This window comes from Leptonychotes weddellii, chromosome 7 (genome assembly GCF_054177405.1).
Source record: "Leptonychotes weddellii isolate Sample4059 chromosome 7, ASM5417740v2, whole genome shotgun sequence".
NCBI classification, from domain to species: domain Eukaryota; kingdom Metazoa; phylum Chordata; class Mammalia; order Carnivora; family Phocidae; genus Leptonychotes; species Leptonychotes weddellii.
Window position 1 is genome coordinate 10,269,388 of NC_138375.1, and position 22,046 is coordinate 10,291,433.

Genomic DNA, 22,046 nt, shown 5'->3' on the forward strand with positions numbered 1-22,046 from the left:
ATCTTTAATGTCATGCAAAGAGTCTAAAGAGTGTTCTAAAGGGCAGAGAATAAATCAAAGGTTTTTGAGAAGGGGTGGCACAATCTGCTTTTGCTTTAAGAAGATCAGTGGGATTATGGTCAAAGGAGCACTGGCTGCAGCCACACCAAAGTGTGGAGAAGGTCAAGGGGAAGAGCCCAGAGACAGACGCCTCCTCCCCCAATCATTGTGCCCCTTTGTGACACCCCCCCTTCCCTAGCCTTAAGCACTTGCAGAGATAAATCATGTTCCATTATTGTGTATGTTCAACTTTCACTGGCTTGTTAAACTCACCACGATCACACAGAGTCTCAAGTTCTTGGAGAGCAGCAAAGCTCCCTGCCCTGAGTACTTGGAGGAGTTCCAGGGGATCTCACAGATGTATGTCCCCTCCCACGGGGTTCGGCAGGCCCTGCCCCTGTTCTGTGCACCCTACCTGCTGCCACAGACACACCTGAAGCTCCACCTCTGAAGCAACCAGCCGGAGCCTTGGGAGGCCAAAGCCAGAATGTGGGCTGCAGCCAAATGAAGAGAGATGACCATCATCCTCTGGCATGAAGGGGTCCCGTAGCAACCTATTACTTGAACTCTGACGTGTAACCGATTTGGTTACCAGAGCCTTCGGTTTTAGCTTCTGGTCAGACTTGGGAGCCAGATTTACATCCAGGAGGCTGGACCAAAGCCCGTTCTCTGAATTTTCACTCTCTGCCCAAGTTTTGCTCCTGGTTCAAGCTCCTCACACCTGGATCTTCCTCCCCTGTATATGAGTTCTGGCACTTGAGGCTCCTCAGACAATCTCTACCAACAGGCCACTCCCCCTGCACATAGAAATACCCAAGCTGTGCATACAGCTCAGCTCCCTTTCCGGGTGGTTCTTTAAAGACGGAAAATTCCCAGTGGTTCACCAGTTATACCTAGACGTGGCTAAGCACCCCCATCTGCTGAAATCCATGTCATGTGACTATGTCACATGACACAACATTTCTCTTGTCAAGTCTCTCTAGTTTATATTCGTAAAATGGGGGTGTTGGATTAGGTAATCCTTTTTGGCTGTAAGATTCTTAATTTGAAGACAAGTTAGAAGGCTACTGTAATAGTCTGAAAGTACAATAATGCAAACAAGCATGTCACTTAATTCTGAGCATCTTGACTCCCGAGGAATAAAAAGAAATACGGTGAGTTCCATAGTTTGCATTAGTTCATACAAGGAAGCACAACCATCTGTCAGCAGAGACAAACTTTCCTACTACCAAATCCTAAAACAGCTAACACATGGGTCTTTATTTATTAAAGGAAAATTAAATAACATAAGGCTAGCATCTTCAAATGCAGAGGAGTCCTAATAAAGGCAGAGCATATCATGTTAAATCTGCCTTATTTCTGTAGGAATTCAGGGTACAATAATCTGGACACATTCTGTCTAGAGTGGGTTTGGAGTTCTGCACTGGGGAGGTCCAGGGGTGTGTGACTTACTGCTTCCCTGTCATTCAATATAGTCTCACCTTCACCTTATCATTGGCTTCTCCTTCATTCTGTCTCAGGAAAGTAATTACATAGGGACACCAAACAGGTCATATCAGAGAGAGTGGAAGACACAGGAAGGTAAAAAGACCAGAGACCCCAGAAGATGTTCCCAAAGTGGGGCCTGGGCAGGAGGGGAGTGGATGAAAGAGCATGGCTTGTAAATGCCATGTCCCACTACCTTGGAAAAATCCAGATAATAGATTTCCATCAATAGGTATTGGTTCCTCTCCTTGCTTCTCTGAGGTTGTGAAAAGCTGGAACTCACTTTTCTTTCCAGTGAGGTGCTTCTAGCTAGAGACCCCCCAGGGGATCTCAGGAAGAGGGTTTATTGTAGGAGCCCAGGAAAGGGGACAGGCACCCAGGCCAGAATAAAGGCAGTGTTCTAGGCTGGGGGGCCCTCCCCCATCCCTCCCTGTACTTCCCCAGCTGCCCAGATGCCCATTCCTCGGCTCCTGTCCCCACGTTTCCTAATTCAAGTGGGAATGGCTTGTCTCCAGATGTTCTTATTACCGCTCTGATGAAGGGAGGTAGGGCTGGAGGAGGGAGCAAACGGGCTACCCAGGAGAAGCAATGACTGCATGTAGGGTCTTCCTGGGGAAGGGTGGCTCCTGAAGGCGGGCACCAGGCAGACAACATTCCTTTCTCCCTTGCACTTGTCCAGGATCCCACAGCTAGTTGGTGTGAGAACTGCCACTGAAAACCTTCCTTTTCCCTCTGCGACAATGTCTATGACAGAAGACACTCAACTATAATGGTTTTGAAAAGAAATCCAATCCACAAATTGCGGTCCCTTGTTGCTTTGTTTAGCCTCTGATTTTACTCTGAGGCCAGAGAAGAAGAAACAGGAAGGAAAAAGGAGCCCAAGGTTCTCTCTAAGAAGTGGTTTCCTTGTCTCTTCTCGGCTCTAGGTTGCTAAGAGCAGGTGAGTGGGTGGGAGAAGGAGGGAAGCCATGGGCAGGCCCCTCGGCTTGGGAGGGAAGAAGTCCTCAAAGCATGGCTCCGGAACACGTGGATCAGTGCCGGCCAGGGCCTGTCACCCCGGAGTCCCCCGCTTTCCCTTTGCAGGTGGGCATCTCTGCGCTCGGTGGGGGTCCCACACGCTCGCGCATCTTCCGGAGCCTTCTCCCTGGGAGGTGACAACCCCTGGTTCCTAGGTTCTCTCCACGGCCATCTTTTACAAAGCGTTTTACAAACTTCTACTTTATTTTCAAACCTTCTGATGAGTTCACATAACCTCCCACTTTCAACCTGAAATCACTTAGAATCTTCTCATACAAGAATTCACACCTGTGATCTCATTCTGATTAGAAGGCAGAGTTCTTACAAAGCACCTGCGAGATTTTGCATGATGGGCTCCTGTACTTCACTGACTGGGTCTCCCATTTTCCCCCATACTTGACACCAGTGCCCTCCCCCATATGCTTCACGAAGCCGAGAATACTGGGCTGCCTCAGGGCCTTTGCCCTTGCTCTTTCCTCTCCCTTAAGTCCCCATCCCTCAAATATCCACTCAATTCATTCTTTCATTCTGATCTTTGCTCAAGTGTCACATCGAATATGGCTCACTGCCCCTTGCCCTGAACTTATCCCCATTTCCTGTTTAATTCCTCTCCATAGTGCTTCTTGTCATCAGACCACCACGCATCTTACTTACTTGTGTGTTTTTTGCCCCATCCCACTAGGAAGTAAGCTCTATGAGGGCAAGCATCTTTGCTTGTTTTGTCACTATAGCCTAAAATAGTGTCTGCCATATCGTAGGGGTTCAATAAATGTTTACTGCATGAATAAATTGAGACTTCTAGAACAGCCCCGAACTGGACATGGAGTTTTCACATGGCTTCCTGTGTGCAGCGGGAGGCCTCCAGAGAATAACTGATGACCCTAAAATACAGCTCTTCACCACCCATGCAAATGAATGAGGTCAAAATTTTCTCAGTGTCTATGCTAGACTGAAGCAAAAGCACTAGCTTTAGGAAAAAGCAAAGTACATGCTCTTTAAATGGTGCCTTCCTTTTTTTTTTTAAGTTAATTTATTTTTGTAGTATCCGCTACAACTAACGTGGGGCTCAAACTCACAACCCTGAGATCAAGAGTTGCATGGTCTTCCAATGGGGCCAGCCAGGCACCCCTATTGGTGCTTTCCCATTGCTCTTTTCCTTCTTTTATCCCTCATTACTCTGGCCAACACTGGGCTAATCCACTAATCCTCTCTGTAAGGCATTAAGTGATAAAGGTTTAAGGTGTTAGCACTCCCAGGAGTACTTATCCTTTAAAGAGAAATCTTCAAGACCCAAAGTTGGCTGGGATCAGAATCATTGAATCTCACCTGTATATTTGGGCTGGGGGCTCAATTTAGAATTCTTGGAGTTCCTGGCCAGGAACAGAAAGATAGCAGTTATTAAGCAATGAGTCTGTAATATTGATCAATTTGAAGCTAAGGCAGCAAATATAGATATTGCCACTTCTTCTATATACCCTTCTCATTTATAGATCAGTAATAATAAAACCTTGCGACTTTGAACTCTGAGCTCTTTTCAAAGCTGAATCTGCCTTTAACTTTTCTTCCTGCATTATTGGACTTCCTTGCTAGCAGATCAAGATCTTCATCAACACCTATCCCAAATACAGACAGGCAAAAGCATGTGATGTATACACAGATGTGCATGCACACACACACACACACACACCCCACACACACACCCCTTTTGCCCCCTATCTACCTCAAATCCTCCCAAATTCCATCCTGTTTCTTTTCCAGGCTTATTCCATTGAATTTCCTCTTTCATATCCCACTGGATATTCAGAGCTATTTCAATGACTGGAAAAATCTTGGAGTGAAGGGGCTCAAGAGACTCTTACCAATCAATCTTCAAGGCCAGTCAACAATTACTGGGGCCCCATGCCTGTGAATATGGGTTCGGAGCAGGGTAAGGCTCTGGCTTGGATCTTCCTGGCTTAGTGGAGGTCACTCCAAATCAAAGAAATCCAAGAAGCTGAGTTCATTTGTAGTCATTTGTGAGACAACTTAGCACAGCCTAGGCTGAATTAGATGCCCTGGCCCTGTGAGTCTGGTTTCCCCCTTCCACATGCTTCTTAATTTGCTTCAGGACAAACTGTGGACTCTCTGGGCATTTCGAGTCACAATTCTACCCAGTGCTACCCACTGTACAGCATAAAAACTCAGCCCTTGGTCCCGTACCCTACTCACGTTTTACACTCATTCCCTTGGCAAACTATTCAGGTCTAAAGCTCCAAGTATATTTATGCTCTTTAGCTCAAATTTAGAGTTCGAGTTCCAACTCTGGCCGGAGGTCAAGCATCATATCTCAAGTTATCATCTGGACATTTCCATGGTATGTCCTCGTTAACATTAAACCCCCACAGCTAATCAAGCTGGAACTCTCCACATTCCTCTGGATTCTGTTCCGTTATTTTAACCACCCATCAAATATTATCTGTAAGATCAATGTATAAATTTCTCTCTAGAATTTTCTCTCAAAAATTTGGAGGACTGGATTAGTTTGTATGTTTCCTAGGGCCACCATAACTGTAAGTCCCACAAACTGGGTGGCTTAAAACAATAGAAATGTGAGTTCTGGAGGTTAGAAGTCTGAACTCTAGGTGCCGTCAGGGCCATGCTCCCTTCTGAAACTTGTAGGGAAATCCTTCCTTGCCTTTCTCTTAGCTTCTGGTGGTTTGGTGGCCACCTTTGGTGCTCCTTGGCTCATGGATGCACCACTCCCATCTTCCGTCTCCATGTGTCATCCTCCCCGTGTGTTCTCATATGGCTATATTTTCATGAGGACACCAGTCATATTGGATTAGGGGCCACCCTAATCTCATATGACTTCATCTTAACTACATCTATCTGCAATGACCCTACATCTAAATACTGTCATATTTTAAGGTACTGAGGGCTAATATATCAATGTGTCTTTTTTGGGGGGGCACAACTGAACCCCAAACAACTGGTAAATGAGTTAAGACATTAATCATATATTAAAATAAATGCCAATTATAAGGAGAAGGAAAAATCCACATGCATTTCTAAGAAAAAGAGAGTTCAAGCTGCTTGGGCTCCCCACAAGATTCTTAAGGATACAACTTTCACCATCCTCTTCACCCTCCTCCATCTTCAGAGTTTCTTTAGTGGAAAAGTTTGAGAAGCACTGATGAAGAAGCATGGCTGGTCTATGTGTTAGGAGCTGGTTCGGGGGCATGAAACTGAACAGGCAACTTAACTAACTCGGGGTCTTCTTTTTCTTGTGTGTTTCTGTGTAACAAGGAGTCTGGAGGTGGGCAGCTCCCTGAGGCATCTGTACCATGTGCTTCTGTCCTCATGTTCACCCTTTTGGAGTCACATGGTGGCCTCTTCCCCTCCAGCATCTTGTCTGTGTTCCAGAGAGGACAAAGGGCACAGGGTGTGCACATGCTGAATCTAAACTCCTTCTTGTGAGCCCTGCCCCATCTTCTGCACTTATATCTCATTAGCCAGCACCCTGTCACATAACCACCATAGCTGGGAAGTGGGGTTTTTCAGCAGGCCATGGGTTCTGGTAAGAAGGAGAGAAAGGATGGTGAGTAGACACCTTGCAGGGTCTCCCCAGCTGGCTTTCTCCATGTCTTTTGCTTCATACCTTTGTGCCTCAGTTCTAGGCACACAGGAGACATGCCCATGCTGGCATGCTGATTACAAAGGATCTCCTCATTTTGCAGGCAAGACATTAAACAGGAACGACGTAAATAATATAATGCAGCACGTGATCAAAGGCCAGCACGACTGGGGCTGCAGAATACAGAGAAGGGAGAGATGAGTTTGACTGCTGTAGGAGCTTCGTGAAAGGAGGTGAAATTTGAGCTGCATTTTGAAGGTTGGGTAGGATCAACAGCAGCTGTCATGAAACCCTGTTTAGATCCCCCTACACATACTCAGATGGCAGAAGGGAAAAACCTGTGCACAGCCTCTTTTTCTTATTGCAAGCTGGGTGAGCCTTCATGCATGTCCCATACTCAGTCACAGGTCTTCTGTATCATTCTCTTGGAAATGTCTCTACCTGAGATAGAATTGGTCAATACCTTGAGCTCAACCCTAGAGAGACCTTTTTGCCCAAATACATTCCCTCTCCACCCTAATCCCCCACACCCTTAGCAGTCATTGCCATGTAGGCACATTCTCTGTCAGGCCAACTCCCAACATCCAGAGCTTGCCTCCACCCAAGAACCCTCCAACAGAATAATCCTTTTTCAGTTGTTCCTTCTGGCGTACCAGCACTGAGACATTGCCAATCTTTCTGTGGCTACATGATTTCCAATCTGCCTCCCACCCACAGCTCCCCACCCCAGCAATTTTTATTTTTCAAATTTTTGACCTTTTCCCACCATTTAGGCGGGGTTGGGGGATTGGTGGCTCTGTATTCATTACCTTCAGGGGACGGTTACTCTGGGTGGGATGCAAAGGAAAAGAAAGAAATCAGCACCTGGATTCTGAATTTCTAGACACACTTCTGGAAGCCATGGCAGAAGGAATCATTGGAGGTAAAGGGTTTTTTTTTTTTTTAAAGATTTTATTTATTTTTTAGAGAGCGAGCGAGAGAGAAACAGCACGAGAGGGGAGAGGGTCAGAGGGAGAAGCAGGCTCCCCGCTGAGCCGGGAGCCCAATGTGGGACTCGATCCCAGGACCCTGGGATCACGACCTGAGCCGAAGGCAGATGCCCAACCATCTGAGCCACCCAGGCGCCCCGGAGGTAAAGGGTTTTTGAGTATTAAAATTGAGTTTCCTTAGGAACACAAAGGTTATGCCAAAAACAATAGATTTGGAAGAAAGCATGATGAAACTAGAGTGAGATTTACTCCTTCAGAGAAAATGATTCTGCAGTTTTGGGGAGAGGAGATGGATAGCATTAGATCCTGATGTCTCTGAGAAGGGAAGTCTGTGCTCAGGTAGGCTTGAGGGACCTGGGAGCAGAGAGAACTTGGCCTCACTTTCTGGGGCACGGTGGGTGGAGAAGGTGGGTCTGAGCTCCCCAGTGAGCACCTGAATGTCTTCCTGAGTGACTGGGAGTAGCTACCCAACTGACAAAGAACATTTCCAGAGATCGAGTTGTCCTTGAACTAGGATTCAGCTTCTGCCATGAGGAATGGGAAATGGAGACAGAAATTACCCCACAGAAAAATATGGAAAAGAAACATTGTCAGCACACCTGACATGATGGCCTGTGGAATTTGGACCTATTGCATTTTTCTTTTTGAGATACTGCACATATAATTAAAATTTTAAAAAATAAAATTTTATTTTAAAATAGATTTAAATGTACAGAAAAGTTATGAAGATAGTACAGAGCTCCTCTATACCCAACATCAAGTTTTCCTATATTATGCACAATAATAAATCAGTATTGGCATGTATCATGTATTATTCAAATTTTCTTAGTTTTTACCTAATTCTTTCTTTTCTTTCTTTTTCTTTCTTTCTCTCGTTCTAGGATCCCATCACGAATACCATATTTAGTTGTCATATTTCCTTGGGCTCCTCTTGACTGTGATGGTTTTTCTGACTCTTGTTATTTTGAAGACCTTGACGGTTTGGGAAAGTACTGGTCAGCCAGTTTGTAGAATGTTCCTTAATTTGGATTTGTCTGATGTTTTTCTCACCGCTAGACTGGGGTATGTATTCTTGGAAGTTAGACCACAGAGGTAAAGTGCCATTTTCTTCACATCGTATCAAGGGTACATACTCACTATTGATGCTATTGATGCTAACCTTGATCACTGGCTAAATTAGTGTTTGTCAGGTTTCTCCACTGGAAGGTCACTCTCCCCACTTTCCATGTTTTACTCTTGGGAAGGAAGATACTATGTGCAGCCCATAGTTAAGGACAGGAGATTTCTATTACTAATCTCACTGAGGGCGGAGTATCTACATAAACGATTTGAAATTCTTCACAAGAGAGTTGTTCTCTCCATTTATTGACTTATTTAATCATTTGTGTCAGTATGGACTCATGGATATTTATTTTATACTTTGGGTTATAATCAAGTATTATTTTATTTATTTTGTTGCTCACATTGTTCCAGCTTTGGCCACTGGGAGCTCTTTCAATAGGCTCCTGTGTCCCTTTGACAGGCTCCTTCCTTCTTGTTGTTGTTGATTAAAAAAATTTTTTTGACCACTTCCTTACCTTCTGGCCCAACAAGATGCTCCAGGAGCATCTTGTATATTCCCTGCTGCAGTCCATTTCCCCAAGGAGACCTCTTTTTACTGAAGAATGGTGTTAAAAGCAAGATCTCAGTGTCAGGTGCACTCCTTGTTCCTGGAGTGTTATTTCTAAGTCCACTCAGCTGACACAGCAAGGATATTACATGTATGTGTACTAACCCACATATATACACATATTTACAGATATTTACAAAATCTTTTTATCTATCCATTTCTGTCTACATCAAGCTCATCATGGGTACATAGTGAGGTCTCCAACTACAACCCAGTACCACAGGGCTCATTCTAGCTTCCTCCTCTTATTTATCTGTAACCTCCCTCTCCCACGGTAATAAACCTGGTGTCCACCATCCACCCTTCATTTATTTAATTGTTCCTTTCCAGTATGCATTACAGTAGTTTCATCGTCCATTAAAAAAAAAAAATCAATCTGGTTTCTGTCTCTCCTGTTTTCCCCAGCATTGGTTCCTTTAACCTCTGACATCCATCCCTTCTGCTCACTCCTCTTGTAGCCACGTCAAAAACGTTTTGTACTTGATTCTGGTTTGACACAGAACTTCCATAAAGCTGGGTGTCACCCATTCTCCATTTCCTTTGGTTTTCCCAGCCCCCATCACCCTCCCCATTCTCAACGTTTTGGTGGATTAAGGACAAGAGGAGCTGTGAGTCAGGAATCTCATTTTACAGATGAGAAGACTTGTGCCCCCAGGAGTTCAGAGGCTTGCCCCACTCGCCTCTGGGACTGTTTCCATGAGCTCTCTGTTCATTCAACAACTATTCTAGAGCCCGCTCTACGTGCCAGTGCGAGCCCCGTGCCCAAGTCACCCGTTTCTGCGGGCGAGATCGGTAATAAAGAGCTCGAGCGCTCGGAGGACGGGGCTTGCGGCAGGGAAGGTCCGCCCCAGCTGGTGTGAGCATTCCTGCTCCTTCCAGGTTGGAACTGCCCCTGCGGAGGACAGGGAGCACAGCTGTGCCTTCACGCCGCCGCCCGCCGGCTCTCAGCGCGTCCGGCCGTCGGGCGAGGCCCCGCCCCTCCCGCCAGGCCCCGCCCACCCGCCGAGCACACGCTCGGGCCCCTGACGATGTTCGCCGGAAATTCCCGAAGCCCCTCTTTTTTTTTCCTTCCTCTCCTTTCCCTGCTCTCCCTTTTCCTTTCACCCGGGTTCCCTCGGCCGTGATTTTCCCCCTCCCCCTCCTTCCTTCCCCATTTGAAATCAAGATGGAGGCTCGCAGCTCCCGCCGGCGCCCGTGATCCCGGAGCTCCTGCCGGCCACGGGCCCCCGCCCTTACGACTGCGTGTCCCGCGCGGCGCGCGCTGCTGCCCGCGCTCCGGCCGGCGCCGCCGAGGCCGTGGCTCCGCGTCCCCGCCCCGCGGCCCGCTCGCGGCTACCGGGCGGAGTCCTCGTCTATGTGGGCGCGCTCCCCTGGCCGAGCCGCCGCCGCCGCCGCCTGCTGCCGCCCCGGGGCTCTGCGTCCGCGCGCCGGGCGCGGGCAGCTGGGTGCTCGGCGCCGCCAGGCCCGGCGCTGAGCGGGCGGCACGCGGCGCTAGGGGTGCGGGGCCCGAGCCGGGCGCGGCCGCGGGCGCCGCCGCAGCCATGAGCGGCAGCAGCGGCGGCGCCGCCGCCCCCGCCGCGTCCTCCGGCCCCGCCGCCACGACCAGCGCGGCGGGCTCGGGCTGCGGGGGCGGTGCGGGCGAGGGGGCCGAGGAGGCTGCCAAGGACCTGGCCGACATCGCGGCCTTCTTCCGATCCGGTGAGTGCAACTGCGGCGCTGCACGCGCTCTCGGCCAAGCCCGCCGTGGAGGCGCGGTCCGGGAGTCCCGGCGCGCCCGGTGCCCGCCAGTCCTTCGGGCCCGGCGCGCTCTGGCCCGGGCTACTGCACCCCCACGCCCGGTCTCCCGGACCTACACCCGCGTGTCCCGCTGCCCGCGCCTCCCCGCGGGCCGTGGCTCGGCCCGGACGCCGTGGACTCGCCTTTCCCTGTGCCCGCCCCTCGTTCCAGGGTAAAATCTAACCGTCACCCGTCCCCGGCGGCCACCGCTCTACGGGTTGGGGCGCAGGCTCTTTGTCTCTTTCGCGGGAGAGCCGAGGAATCGGCTGCGGGGACGGTGAGGGCGGAGGCCCCTGGCCCGGACGGGGGTGGCGGGGCTGGACCCGGGAAAGCGGCTTTCATCTGGGTTGGTCTCAGTGGCCGATTTGTGCCTGGCCCCTCCCCGACCCCATTAGCAGCCGGGTATCTTTGCTCGGTTCTCTAGCCTGTTACGTCCCCGGCCTCTGTCTACGTTTCTGTGAAACGGGGCAGCCATGGCACCCGCTGCCCAGGGAGGGGGGAGGTGAAGCGCGGCCGGCCGGGAGGCTGGTGAGCCATTGTCTCCGGGGGCGGCCCGGGTGGGAGATCTGCGAACGCGGTGGCCCAGGAGGACGGCGCGCGGCGAGCGCTCGCGGGGCACTGCCTGGGTGGCTTGGAGGTGGAGGCAGTGCCAGGTGGCCCGGTGTCTCTCTGGCGAGGAGGGGTGCCCGCGGGAGAAGTGAGCTTGGCGGCCAGCCCGCGGGGAGAAGGCGTGGGGGGCGTGACGGGGCGTCCCCGGGACCCCCGTGGCGGCACCTACCGCCCGGGCCCAGATCCCGCGTGAGTCGAGCCCGCGCCCCCGCGCCCCTGCGCCCCTCCTCTCCCCCCGCCTAGTCCGGTCTGTTAGCGCGCCCGGGCGTCGGCGGAGGAGCAGGCGGCGGCGGTGGTGGCGGCGGCTTCGGGGGGCCAGCAGCCCGGAGCGCATGCCGAGCGGGCCAGCGCCGGGCGGGGAGGATGCAGACTCGGCGCTGGAGAGCCGAGGAGGGCAGGCCAGGTCCGCGACCGGGCTGGGGCTGTTGAGCGGAGGGCGTGTGCTGAGTGCTGGTGGCAGCCCCGGGGAGGACGATGGGGCTGGGACGTCGGGGGAACGGCCTGTGATGGGGCGCGCGCCGGGGACCGGCGGCTCACGTTTCTTCGTGGCCCCTTTCAAATCCGGTAATCCGGGTCACAAGGAGCAGTTGGCTGCGGGAGGGCGATGGCAGAAGTTAGCAGTGTCAGTAGGTACCTGGTTTAGTACTGTCTTCCCCTCGCTTTCTTGATCTTTGCAAGCGGGGTTATTTTTGAGTCATTTTAACAGATTGGATGTGGCTAGGAGTGACATACGCCGACTCTACTGTGTCAGCTTGGGGTTAATACACTTCCTAGTGCTCCCTCTCCGCGTGAGGTCCTCGCAGAAAGCAACGGTTTAGGAAAACATCATCTCCTTCAAATGAAGGCCTTTTTGGGGGGGATGTGTGCAGCTAGCCCGATAGAGCAGCCTCATCTTACCTCTTAATAGAACTGGGACGTCTTCCCTTCATGCCCTGAAGCTAAAGTCTAGCCTGTCTTTTCTCTGTCTCTTCCACCTGTCACAGAATAATAGATTCTGTGCAGAATTCGGCTTCTCTCTGTTAGAAAGGCTCCTGTGCCCTGGAGATGGAATTTTTGGTGCTTGTGAGACCAGACTTTTTTACATCTTTATTATGCACAGTTGAGAAATTACTTCTTTTGCTCAGAAGAGCCCAAACACATCAGGTTGGACTGGATGCCCGCAGAAAACTGGCTCCCTGTCAGTGTAGCTCTTCCCAGGATTTATCTGAGGAGCTAAGTCTGGTGGTGGCCGTGCCTAATGCCGATGCCCGTGCTTGCTTCCATGCCCTGGCTCTTGTTCATGCTCAGTTTTGGGCAAAAGCAGGCAGTGCTCTCACTGGTTTGCTCCTTTCTTCCACCCTCCAAAATGATATGACAAACCATGCTTTTAGTTCTTTCATTTGGAATCAGGAGCCAGAGTGGATTTTAAGTAGCAGCAATTGCACTGTCCCATCCCCGGGGGTAGTCTGGAACATCTTTTTAAAGTGTTTTTCCCTCCTTTGGGCAGCTCTGAATCCCTGACCTAGATCTTGGCTGCAGCATCTAGGACAGTGATGTCTAGCAGAGGGTAGAGAGGGACCATTCAGTTGGATTTGTGGGGGTGGGGTGGGCGTTTGGACAGTCAGGACAGATGAAGCAGGAGGAATGTGGGAAGGGACCTCACCTGGTAGAGTGGCTCAAGCAGGGGAGCCTCCTCCGCGACTTTGATTGAATATGGATGGCTGAATGGAGAGGCCAAGCCCATCAGTAAAATCTGACATTCTTTTCTAAGGTGTAGAAACACAGAAAAATGGTTCTCATTGACTGCAGTGGACAAATTAGGGTGTGAACATTTTTCCAGAAAGAGCCTGGCACAACATTGCCAACATGTCTTAGACAAAGCATTTCTGTTGGTTGCCTTTCTTTTCTCAGCCTTGGAACTGTTTGCTTGGCTACCTTATTTTCTTTCGTTCTTTTTATTCCTTCCCAGTCCTGCATTAAATTTTAACTTTGTAGTCATGGATTGAAAACTGGTACCCATGGTAGGATGAAAGAAGGAGAAAGACTTCAGCTTAATAGAACTTTTTAAACAATTGGAGCAGTTCAGGAATAGAATGGGCTGCCATGTGATTTTTCCATTACTGAAGTGTCAAGTAGGGGCGCTGCCACCTGCCAGAGTTGAGTTGGGTGCTGAGGTTAGGACTTTTGCATTTGGAGAGGGGTGGGGGGGAATGGCTCAGGGGCTGTTTCCCTCTCTCAGATTCTGTGGTTCCTGCTGAGCCCCCAGCACTTAATGGTTATTCTCCACTTTTCTTTGGGTAATTCATGGCTCCAGAGCAGTGATTGCCCTTTGCCTTGGCTTGGTGGCACCCAGAGTCCACCTCGCTCAATGTCTTACCTTGTATGTTGTTATTCCATTCCCCACTCAGGTCCTTGGCATGGAAACTACCTATCCATTCTGACAGTCCTGATTCTCCTTATTATAAACCTGGCACCAGCAGGCAGGTCAATTAGTGTCAAATTGGATTGAGCAGAAGTAGGTGGTGATGGTGTGTTAAAGGGCAGCTGAGATTTTCCGCGTATTTGTGTATTTCAAACTTCATTTTTCTCCTTTGCACAGACCTCAGCTCCAGAAAAGATAAAGCAGATTTTAAAAGGAAAAAAAAAAGGGGGGGGAATCACAGATATGAGTTAGTTCAGGTGTTCCCCCCCCCCCCCGAAAAGGAATCAGGCTTCTAAGGCGATTGAGTGCCTTGCTCAGAGTGGAACTCTGGTAGAGGTGGGGTCAGGGCCGGGAAGTCCTGTCTCCCCCACTCTATCTCCCTCCGCCAACTCTTCCTGGAGGCCTCTAATGGCCAGGACTTTGCTTACATTAGTTCTCAACCCTACTGGGACCAATCACTTTTATTGCCAATCTATTTTGGGGCTCTGTTCTTGTGGCAATAAATCATTCTTTCAGAGCTCTCTATTTAACCTTGCAAGAGTGTGTGTGTGTGTGGGGGGGTACTTACATAAATGCATTATTTTTAACCTGCCTGGCATGTTTTAGGTTGGCATTAGATGAATGTGCAGAGAATAAAGGTTTGTGGTTATTCTGAAGCGTCACGGCCCATCGTGTTGGGTTTCTTTCATTATTAGGTCTTATTCTGGACTCTGGCTACAGCCTTTCTTTCCAGTGGAATATATGAAGAGAATTGAGTCTGTTACTGAGCGACAGAGCAGCATGCATGTCTTTCTGTGTTTTGATATGATGATTTCATATTTCTGTGTTTTGATATGAAGCTTTTCTTTATATTTATCCTTCTAATACTACATAAATGGAGGCCTTAAGCTGGCCTGCAAGTTTGCCATGCTACATCTGTGTATATTTAGAAGTCTGGCAGCTTTGCTCTTTATGAGCACCAATAATTATTGTTTTACAAATTCGGTCCTTGTTACCCTCAATATTTTGAAAAAGGGAGTTGAATAAAATGTAATTTGAGAGTGAATGTCAGTTTCTCCTTTTTCTGTGGCAGTGAGGCTCAGTTTTAGAAGAAAGTAGAGAGATAGTTAAAAATAATCCTGTGACTTTCAAGAAATCAAAGAGCAGTAAAACAGTCTTCAAAGAAACTTTTCATTGAGACCTTGTAAATTGACTTATTGACACGGGATATTGTATTTTTCCCTTTGCAGTTTAACTGTCCAAGATTCAAATGAAGCCATTTAATGATTTAAATGATTCACCAAGATATAAGTGACAGAGGTGGTTCTGTTCAGAATGAAGCCTGTGGTTTAAATATATTCCTCAAATGCATACTAAAAATAAGTGATTAGGATGGTCTTTCTAGACCTTTTAAATGTTATGATAAATTTGGGGTTTGTTTCTAACTGAAAGTGCAAGATGTATTTGAAGCTGCCATAATGTAAATCATCTGTATCTGATACTTATTTTAAGTTTATTTACTTGATTCCTCTACTGAGAAAATAAAATTTTATCTCATATCCTTGGCAGAATTCCAGAGAAAAGTCAAATTCTTAATCAATAGCCACACTTTACTGCCTAGTAAAAATCACTTCTGTTGATAGGGATGAATTGTGTTTAACTATAAAAAGCAGTCTTAACAACCCCCTTCATTCCTCCTCAATTTTATAATGAATTGGTTTTTATTTCCTTAAGTGCATTGTCTTCACAGATTTTAGTACCGCTGGGTAGGAACAGTAGCTCCTCCGTGGTCAGTGAAGAAATGGATTTGAGGGAGAATCCCAGTGCGTTCTGGGGGAAGGTGGTGGCTCGTTCTGCTGTTCCTTCTCTTTCTTCCTTTCCCAAGTGTTCAGCTGAGTGGACTTGGGTGAACTGCCGGGGGTGACTGTGTTAGTTGCCTTGTGGACGAAGAATGCGGTCTTTTATATCTTCTCCTTGCTCCTCAGTCCTGTTGAAGCTGATTGCAGGCAGTGATCCGGGTGGGCCCACAGTTGGAGACAGGGGTAGGAGAGATTAGATAGTGAGACGGAGTATTCTCTCATCCTGAGGCAGATTCTGCTGATGAGCTGTTTAGCAGAACAGTGTGCAAGGGAATGAGCATGGATGGGGAGTCTGCTCAGTGACCGTGGCATTTAGGAATTCTGGCTGGTGTGTTATTCAGCTGGAGCCACTCTGGGGATTCCTATCGCAGTACCTCTTAACTGAGGGGAAAGGACCAAAAAGGAGAAAAGAAGGTAGAGATTGGGACAAGGCCCTGCAAGGCATTGGTTTGCTGCTGCCTTCCCATCTGCCCTCTCCCCACCGTGTCTGGGCCTCCTGTGCCCATGGTGGAGGCCTTTCCTCTTGGGACCTTTGCTTCCTCACTCGCCACAGTTTCCAGCCCCTGCAAGGCCCCGATTTCACTCCATCCCTGCCAGTTTATGAAGAGAAAAAGGAGGTATCTGGCTAGAATTTCCAGTATTGTCTCCCAACTTTCTGAGATTATTGAGCCTTACCTGCAGACATTCTTGTTTATGGGAAATTCTTGCTCTCCTGTTCAGTGGTTGGCAAGTGAGTAAGTACTCATTTTCACTTCTCATTCACTCGTGGGGACATTTAATTTGCTTAGTGACCAGTTGTTACCTTAATTTCCTCTTTTTTGTTCCTCTCCATATAACGAAGCCCCTCAAAACCCAAATTATTAACCACCTGCCCTCTGGGAAAGGCTGTATGACCAGGGCAGGAGAGCAAGTGTGTGCAGACTTCCCAAGCATGAGGCATGGATTGTTAAGCTGGAGAAAGGGTATAGCTTCTGGGGTTTTGTCAGTGTGACTCTCTAATATTTGGTCTAATGCCAGATGTACTGTGGAAACAAAGAACTTCGTTTTGGTGATAAATATACTTGACTTTTAGATTACTGACTATTTAATTAGCCACATGTCTACTCTTGTCTGGTTGGTGAGGAATGTGGAGAAATCTGTAGAGCAAATCTTGTATTTTGTAAGCAACACTCTGTTTGGGCTTTGTCATAAATTAGTACCTTTTAGTGGTTAGGCTGACAGAGAAAGCTTTAATGAAGATGTTAGTCGAAGTGAAGAATAGATTCTAGGTCTAGGGTACTTTGGGTTAGTGGTGTTCATGTGAGTTAATCAGGCTTATTTTCTTAACAGTCTGTAGTCCTGTCATGGACAGTGATGAATTGTACTTGGTTTTTCTTTAGCTGGGAGGCGGGGGCAGGAGGATGTGATTTTAAACACCTCCCCTCTTTCCCTGCAGTTCCAGAAAAGAAGTACATGGTATGCTGCTCTGTTCTTTTATTTATTTATTTATTTATTTATTTATTTATTTATTTATTTATTTTCACAGAGAGAGAGAGTGAGAACAGGAACACAAGCAGGGGGAGCGGCAGAGGGAGCGGCAGAGGGAGAGGCAGGCTCCCCGCTGAGCAGGGAGCCCAATTTGGGGCTTGATCCCAGGATCCTGGGATCATGACCTGAGCCGAAGGCAGACGCTTAAAGGCTGAGCCCCCCAGGCGCCCCTGCTGCTCTGTTGTCCTGCTGCTTGGGAGGGCTGGAGGGCCTGTTGCGGTCTGGGACTGTTAGCATTAAAACAATGTAGGTGTGAACAGATAAACTGGTGCATCCATTCAGTTAATGCTGAGTAAAGGAAGCCAGTCTCAAAAGGCTACATACACACTGATTCCATTCTCAAAAGGGACAGTGACAGAGAACAGATAGATTGGTTGCCAGGAATTAGGGTTCGAGAGGGCATGACTACAGAGGGTCAGTATGAGGGGCATTTTGGGGGATGATGGAACTGTTTTGTATTTTGGCTTTGATGCTTCTATGTCTTAAACTTCATAGAACAGCACCTCACCCATCAGTTTTATTGTGTGTTAATTTAAAACATACCATTAAAAAAAAAAGGGCTAACAGCAAAGTGAGAGTAACCATTTATTATAAATCAAAGAATTTTATACGTGTAAGAAAAAAAGGGCTTCCTCAAATCAGTAAGACAATCCATAAGGAAAACAGGCAAACAGATAATTCAAAGAAGTACAACAAATAAATATCAGCTCCACTAGTAATCAAGGATATGTAAATAGTTTTAAAACAAAACCAATATCCAATATAAGTTATTTCTTTAGGTAAACTAGAACAAAACTGAGTTATTTTGGAAAGATTTTCTGTTGATTTGAAAGATAACAATAGTCACTCTGACTGCCAACGGGTGGAACCAAACTTCCTGTAATTTCTAGGGTAACTTCAAAGATAGTTATGGGGAAATAAAGATCCTTTCCTTGGGTTCTGTAAGAAGTGTTAACTTGAGGAATCCATATGGCATGGAAGTCAAAGTCTGCTGACTTAAGGAAGCCCTATCTTTAGATATGAACAGTCACCATTTTTCTTCAAATTTTCCCACTCTGGTGAGTTTTTGTCGCTGTCCAAATTGAAGAGTAGTACATGCAGGATGGTCTATACTGGGTGCTGAAGAAGGAATTCCTAGGGATAAGTTTCATTTGGGGGGAGATGGTGGTATTCCTGCATTTGTATCTTCGTGAGGTCATTTGCCTTCTGTTCTAGGGCCTTCCTGTATGTAATTGACTTCGCAGCTACCGACTTTACGGTATTGATGGTTAATGAAGGAATTTATAAAGTGTTAGTCCCCGCATTTAAGATTCATAACCACAAAATAAAACTATTCTTGAACTTAAACACCACCTCTGCAGGCCTGTGGGAGGGTACTCTTGGCTCACTGGGATTCGTAAAGCTTTACGTTTTCATACTTGCGTTTGCTTTTACTCAGTCCTTGTTCTGCATGACAGATGTGCTAGGATCTGCAGGAATAACATGTACATTTTATTAGTTTTTGGATAGCTTTATTAGTTTAGTAAGGGCCCCAAAGTACAGTTCTTCTATTATTTATTCTGAAGGTACACACAGATATTGGGAAAAAAATACATTGACTAGAATGTTGTTATAAATATTTCTAACTAGTGTCACGTAGTGAAATCTCTGAAGTTTAAATTATTTAATATTTTGGCATCCAGATAACCGGAATAAATTTCTCATTAGCCAAGTATTAAACATACAGATGTTTCTTATTTGTAGGTAGCTTTTTTACCCCCCTTTGATGTTGAGAAATTATTTCCAGTGCTCGCTGCTCTTTTCAGTACGGCAGTGATGGTAGTTGGCATGATGGGGACCGTACGAACTGAGAACTGAGAAGCCAGATTGCACAGAGGCAGAATACATTTCACACGTTTAGTTTAGAGTTATTTCACCTCCATCTAAATTTTGTTGCACTTGTCCTAATTTATCTTGGGTTCAGGAGCCTTGAGAACCAGTGCTAATTTGATGGCTTCCAGGCCATACATTTTCTTCATGTGACAGTTGAGTTCACGTGTCCCCTGACAGGTTGCCCTGGTGAGGGCAGCTCCTCATGGGAGAGGCTTCATGGCAGAGGCATTAAGTTTCAGCATTTTGTTAGCTGGCCTGTGTACTTGTTTCTTTCCCAATATTTAACTGCAGTCCTTGAGACACAGATTTTGCAGGGTTAACTGTTAGGCATTTCTCTCCTTTCTCCTGGCCGCACCTTGAACTCCCAGAAGGGATCAGCCCGTATGCGCGACGGCTCCTGCCTCCAGAACCAAATTGCTGGGACCCTTTGATTGTAAAACCTATGCAGGGTTGAGGCGGGATCACTGTAGACTTCCTGTGACAACTTCCTTGTGGATATGGGGCCATTTTTGGAAACTAGGAAGATGGCAGACTTGAAGTGGTCCCCTGCCTCTTGCGGGCTCTCCTTGCTCTCGCTGTAATGTGAGTCTTTAGCAGCCGCTTCCTGACTGGTGTGAGGGGCCAGGACCCCCGGTCGTCAGGGGTCAGATAGCACCTTTGGAATTAGGCTTCATAAGAGAGTAAAATAAATGCATCCAGAAAGCAATAACTTGCTTGTAAGGTCAGGGGATGATATTTAAAATACCATGTTTATTTTTTTCCTTCAAATACCGTTAACGCCAATCCTGTCCTTCAAGAAAACCTGGTCAAGTCTTTCTCTTGACTGTTATCTCTACCACTGCCTGCACTGACCACCATCTGAGTGTCTGATTCTAGATACTGTGCAGGGAGTTTTATATACGTTTTCTTATTTAAAATCACATCCTCCTGCCCCCGCCTCCCAAGCCCCCACTTCCAGCAGGTGGATGCTTCTGTGTTGGGGTAAGGATCTCAGCCTCTGGTGAGGTTGAATGACCTGCCCCAGTTTGTGCTGCTTCTAAGGGCCTGAGCTGGAATTTACGCCCGGGCTGCCAGACCACAAAGCCCCCGCATGCCCTTGCCCTCCCTAAAGGAGGGAGAGGGGAGAAAGGACCCTCACTCTATACAACTTCCCATAGGATCCTGTGTTGTAATGTTCAGATCTTTAAAATTGAATATGTATATCCTTGTGTGTTGATGACCGAAGCTGTAATTTACAAGTCACACATCAAGCAAAGTTGAGAGAAAGATTCCAGGATATAGTCGGCCTTTTTTTTTTTTTCATGTTGGTCGGCGCCCTATAATTTAGTTTCTGTGCCGTTCCTCTTCTCACCTAATTACAAGTGATGTTCCTTTTTACATAAATAATCCTAGTAACCTAGCACTTCATTTGAGGCGTGTTGGCTGTGTGAGGTTTCCTGGCTCTCACCTGTCTCAGTTTTGGGAGGAATCCTGGTGGAAATGCTGGTCCTCTGTTTCCCTGGTTGTTGTGGACTTGGACTGAAGGGCTGGGTGGGAAATCTCCTCTGGGGCTGTCAGGGTTGGCAGAGGGAATTGTGGGAGGGGTGCGGGGAGGCTGGCCAGGGAGGGAAGTTTGTCAGCCGGTTGCTGTGTCTGACACATTATAAAGATTACTGGGGCTTCCTGGGATGGGGAAGTGGGGAGGGGCCAGAAGCTGCTCAGCTGCTCTTTTGGGGACAGTTTTATAAGGTGGGTGTGGTGACTTCTGGGTTCTCTCTCTGTATATCTATTTTGTTGCAGCCTCTCATTTCTTTGCTGTTATTCATGGAAATGTGCACGTAGATGATGATGCGTTGTGGTCCTGGGGAATAGGATTATTTTCCACCGTTCTCTTTTTAACAAGGTAACTCAGGTGTGTGTTTTAGATTCTTCTATCTGTGGGGTGCATTTCTGTCTATTACACCTCATCTGCCCCCTCACCATTGTAGCCTGATCGGATGGGATGCTTGGTCAGGTTTATCCCCACAGGGAACTCCCAGCATCATTTCCACACTGGGAATGTGTTCTGTTTTGTGTGTGTCTCAGTAACTCCGTGTCTCCCTTTGATTTTTAATAGTTCAGTCAGGCGATGATTGAAATGCTGGTGTCTTGAGTGTAGACATTATATAACCAGAAGGTGTGTTGCACTCTAAAAATCTACAGTTTTAATTTCCTTCTGGTTTGCCTAAAGAGTTTCTAAAAGTTTCAAGTTTTTTCATTTTTAATTCTTTTTTTTTTTTAAAGTTTTTATTTATTTGGGGGCACCTGGGTGGCTCAGTTGGTTGAGGCTTAGGCTCGGGTCGTGATTCCAGGGTTCTGGGATCAGGTTCTGCATCGGGCTCCCTGCTCAATTTGAGAGAGTGAGTGAGCGAAGTGCACGTGCGTGAGCACCAGCCAGAGGAGGGGCAGAGGGGGAGAGAGAAGCAGACTCCCCGCTGAGCAGGGAGCCCCACTTGGGACTCCATCCTAGGACCCCAGGATCATGGTCTGAGGCGAAGACAGACCATGATCCTGGGTCCAAAAAACAAATTCTTGTTTTTTAAAAAAGATGATTTGAGGGGCACCTGGGCTCAGGTCATGGTCCCAGGGTCCTGGGATCGAGCCCCGCATCGGACTCCCTGCTTGGCGGGAGGCCTGCTTCTCCCTCTCCCACTCCCCCTGCTTGTGTTCCCTCTCTCGCTGTGTCTCTGTCAAATAAATAAAAATCTTTAAAAAAAAAAAAAAGATTATTTGATATTTGAGAGAGAGAGCATGCCCCTGAGCAGGGGGAGAGGCAGAGGGAGAGGGAGAAGCAGGCTCCCCACTGAGCAGGGAGCCCCACCAGGACTCCATCCCAGCACCCTGAGAACATGACCTGAGCCAAGTCAGACGCTTAACGGACTGAGTCACCCAGGCGCCCCTCTTTAATTGTTGTTTTTAAAAATTTCTAGAGTTAAAAAATAGGATTGGTTTGCTGTTTACTGTGAGATTATGGGTTACTCTTGACATGTTATAGTTTATCTTTGATTTTTAAACCAACAAAGGAGGTACCAAGCTCGAATCCATTATCAAATTAAAGTGAGATTTCACTGTATTATTTTTGGCTATGTAGTTGGTTCCTGTCTTCATAGTTGATTACATTTAAAGTTTGGTGGGTTTATTTGTCGGGGGGGGGTGGGCAGGTAAGTCTGTTTCATTTTTGAATTCCTGTTCA

At 47.6% G+C, this 22,046-nt stretch overlaps 1 protein-coding gene across 3 annotated transcripts in view; it reads left to right on the forward strand.

Moving 5' to 3' along the window:
- Window positions 1-10,338: 10,338 nt before the first annotated feature.
- The window catches only part of LOC102731976 (triple functional domain protein), a 314,385-nt gene continuing 302,677 nt past the window's right edge, over window positions 10,339-22,046 (forward strand). For 2 of the 3 annotated variants that reach the window (XM_081825910.1, XM_081825911.1), the window contains exon 1: window positions 10,339-10,510. In XM_081825910.1, the coding sequence (XP_081682036.1) occupies window positions 10,354-10,510 (157 nt within the window). In that variant the 5' untranslated portion in view covers window positions 10,339-10,353. Of the gene's footprint in view, window positions 10,511-11,545; window positions 11,601-22,046 lie in introns of those variants that run through there. The other variant, XM_081825912.1, reaches the window with a different exon arrangement.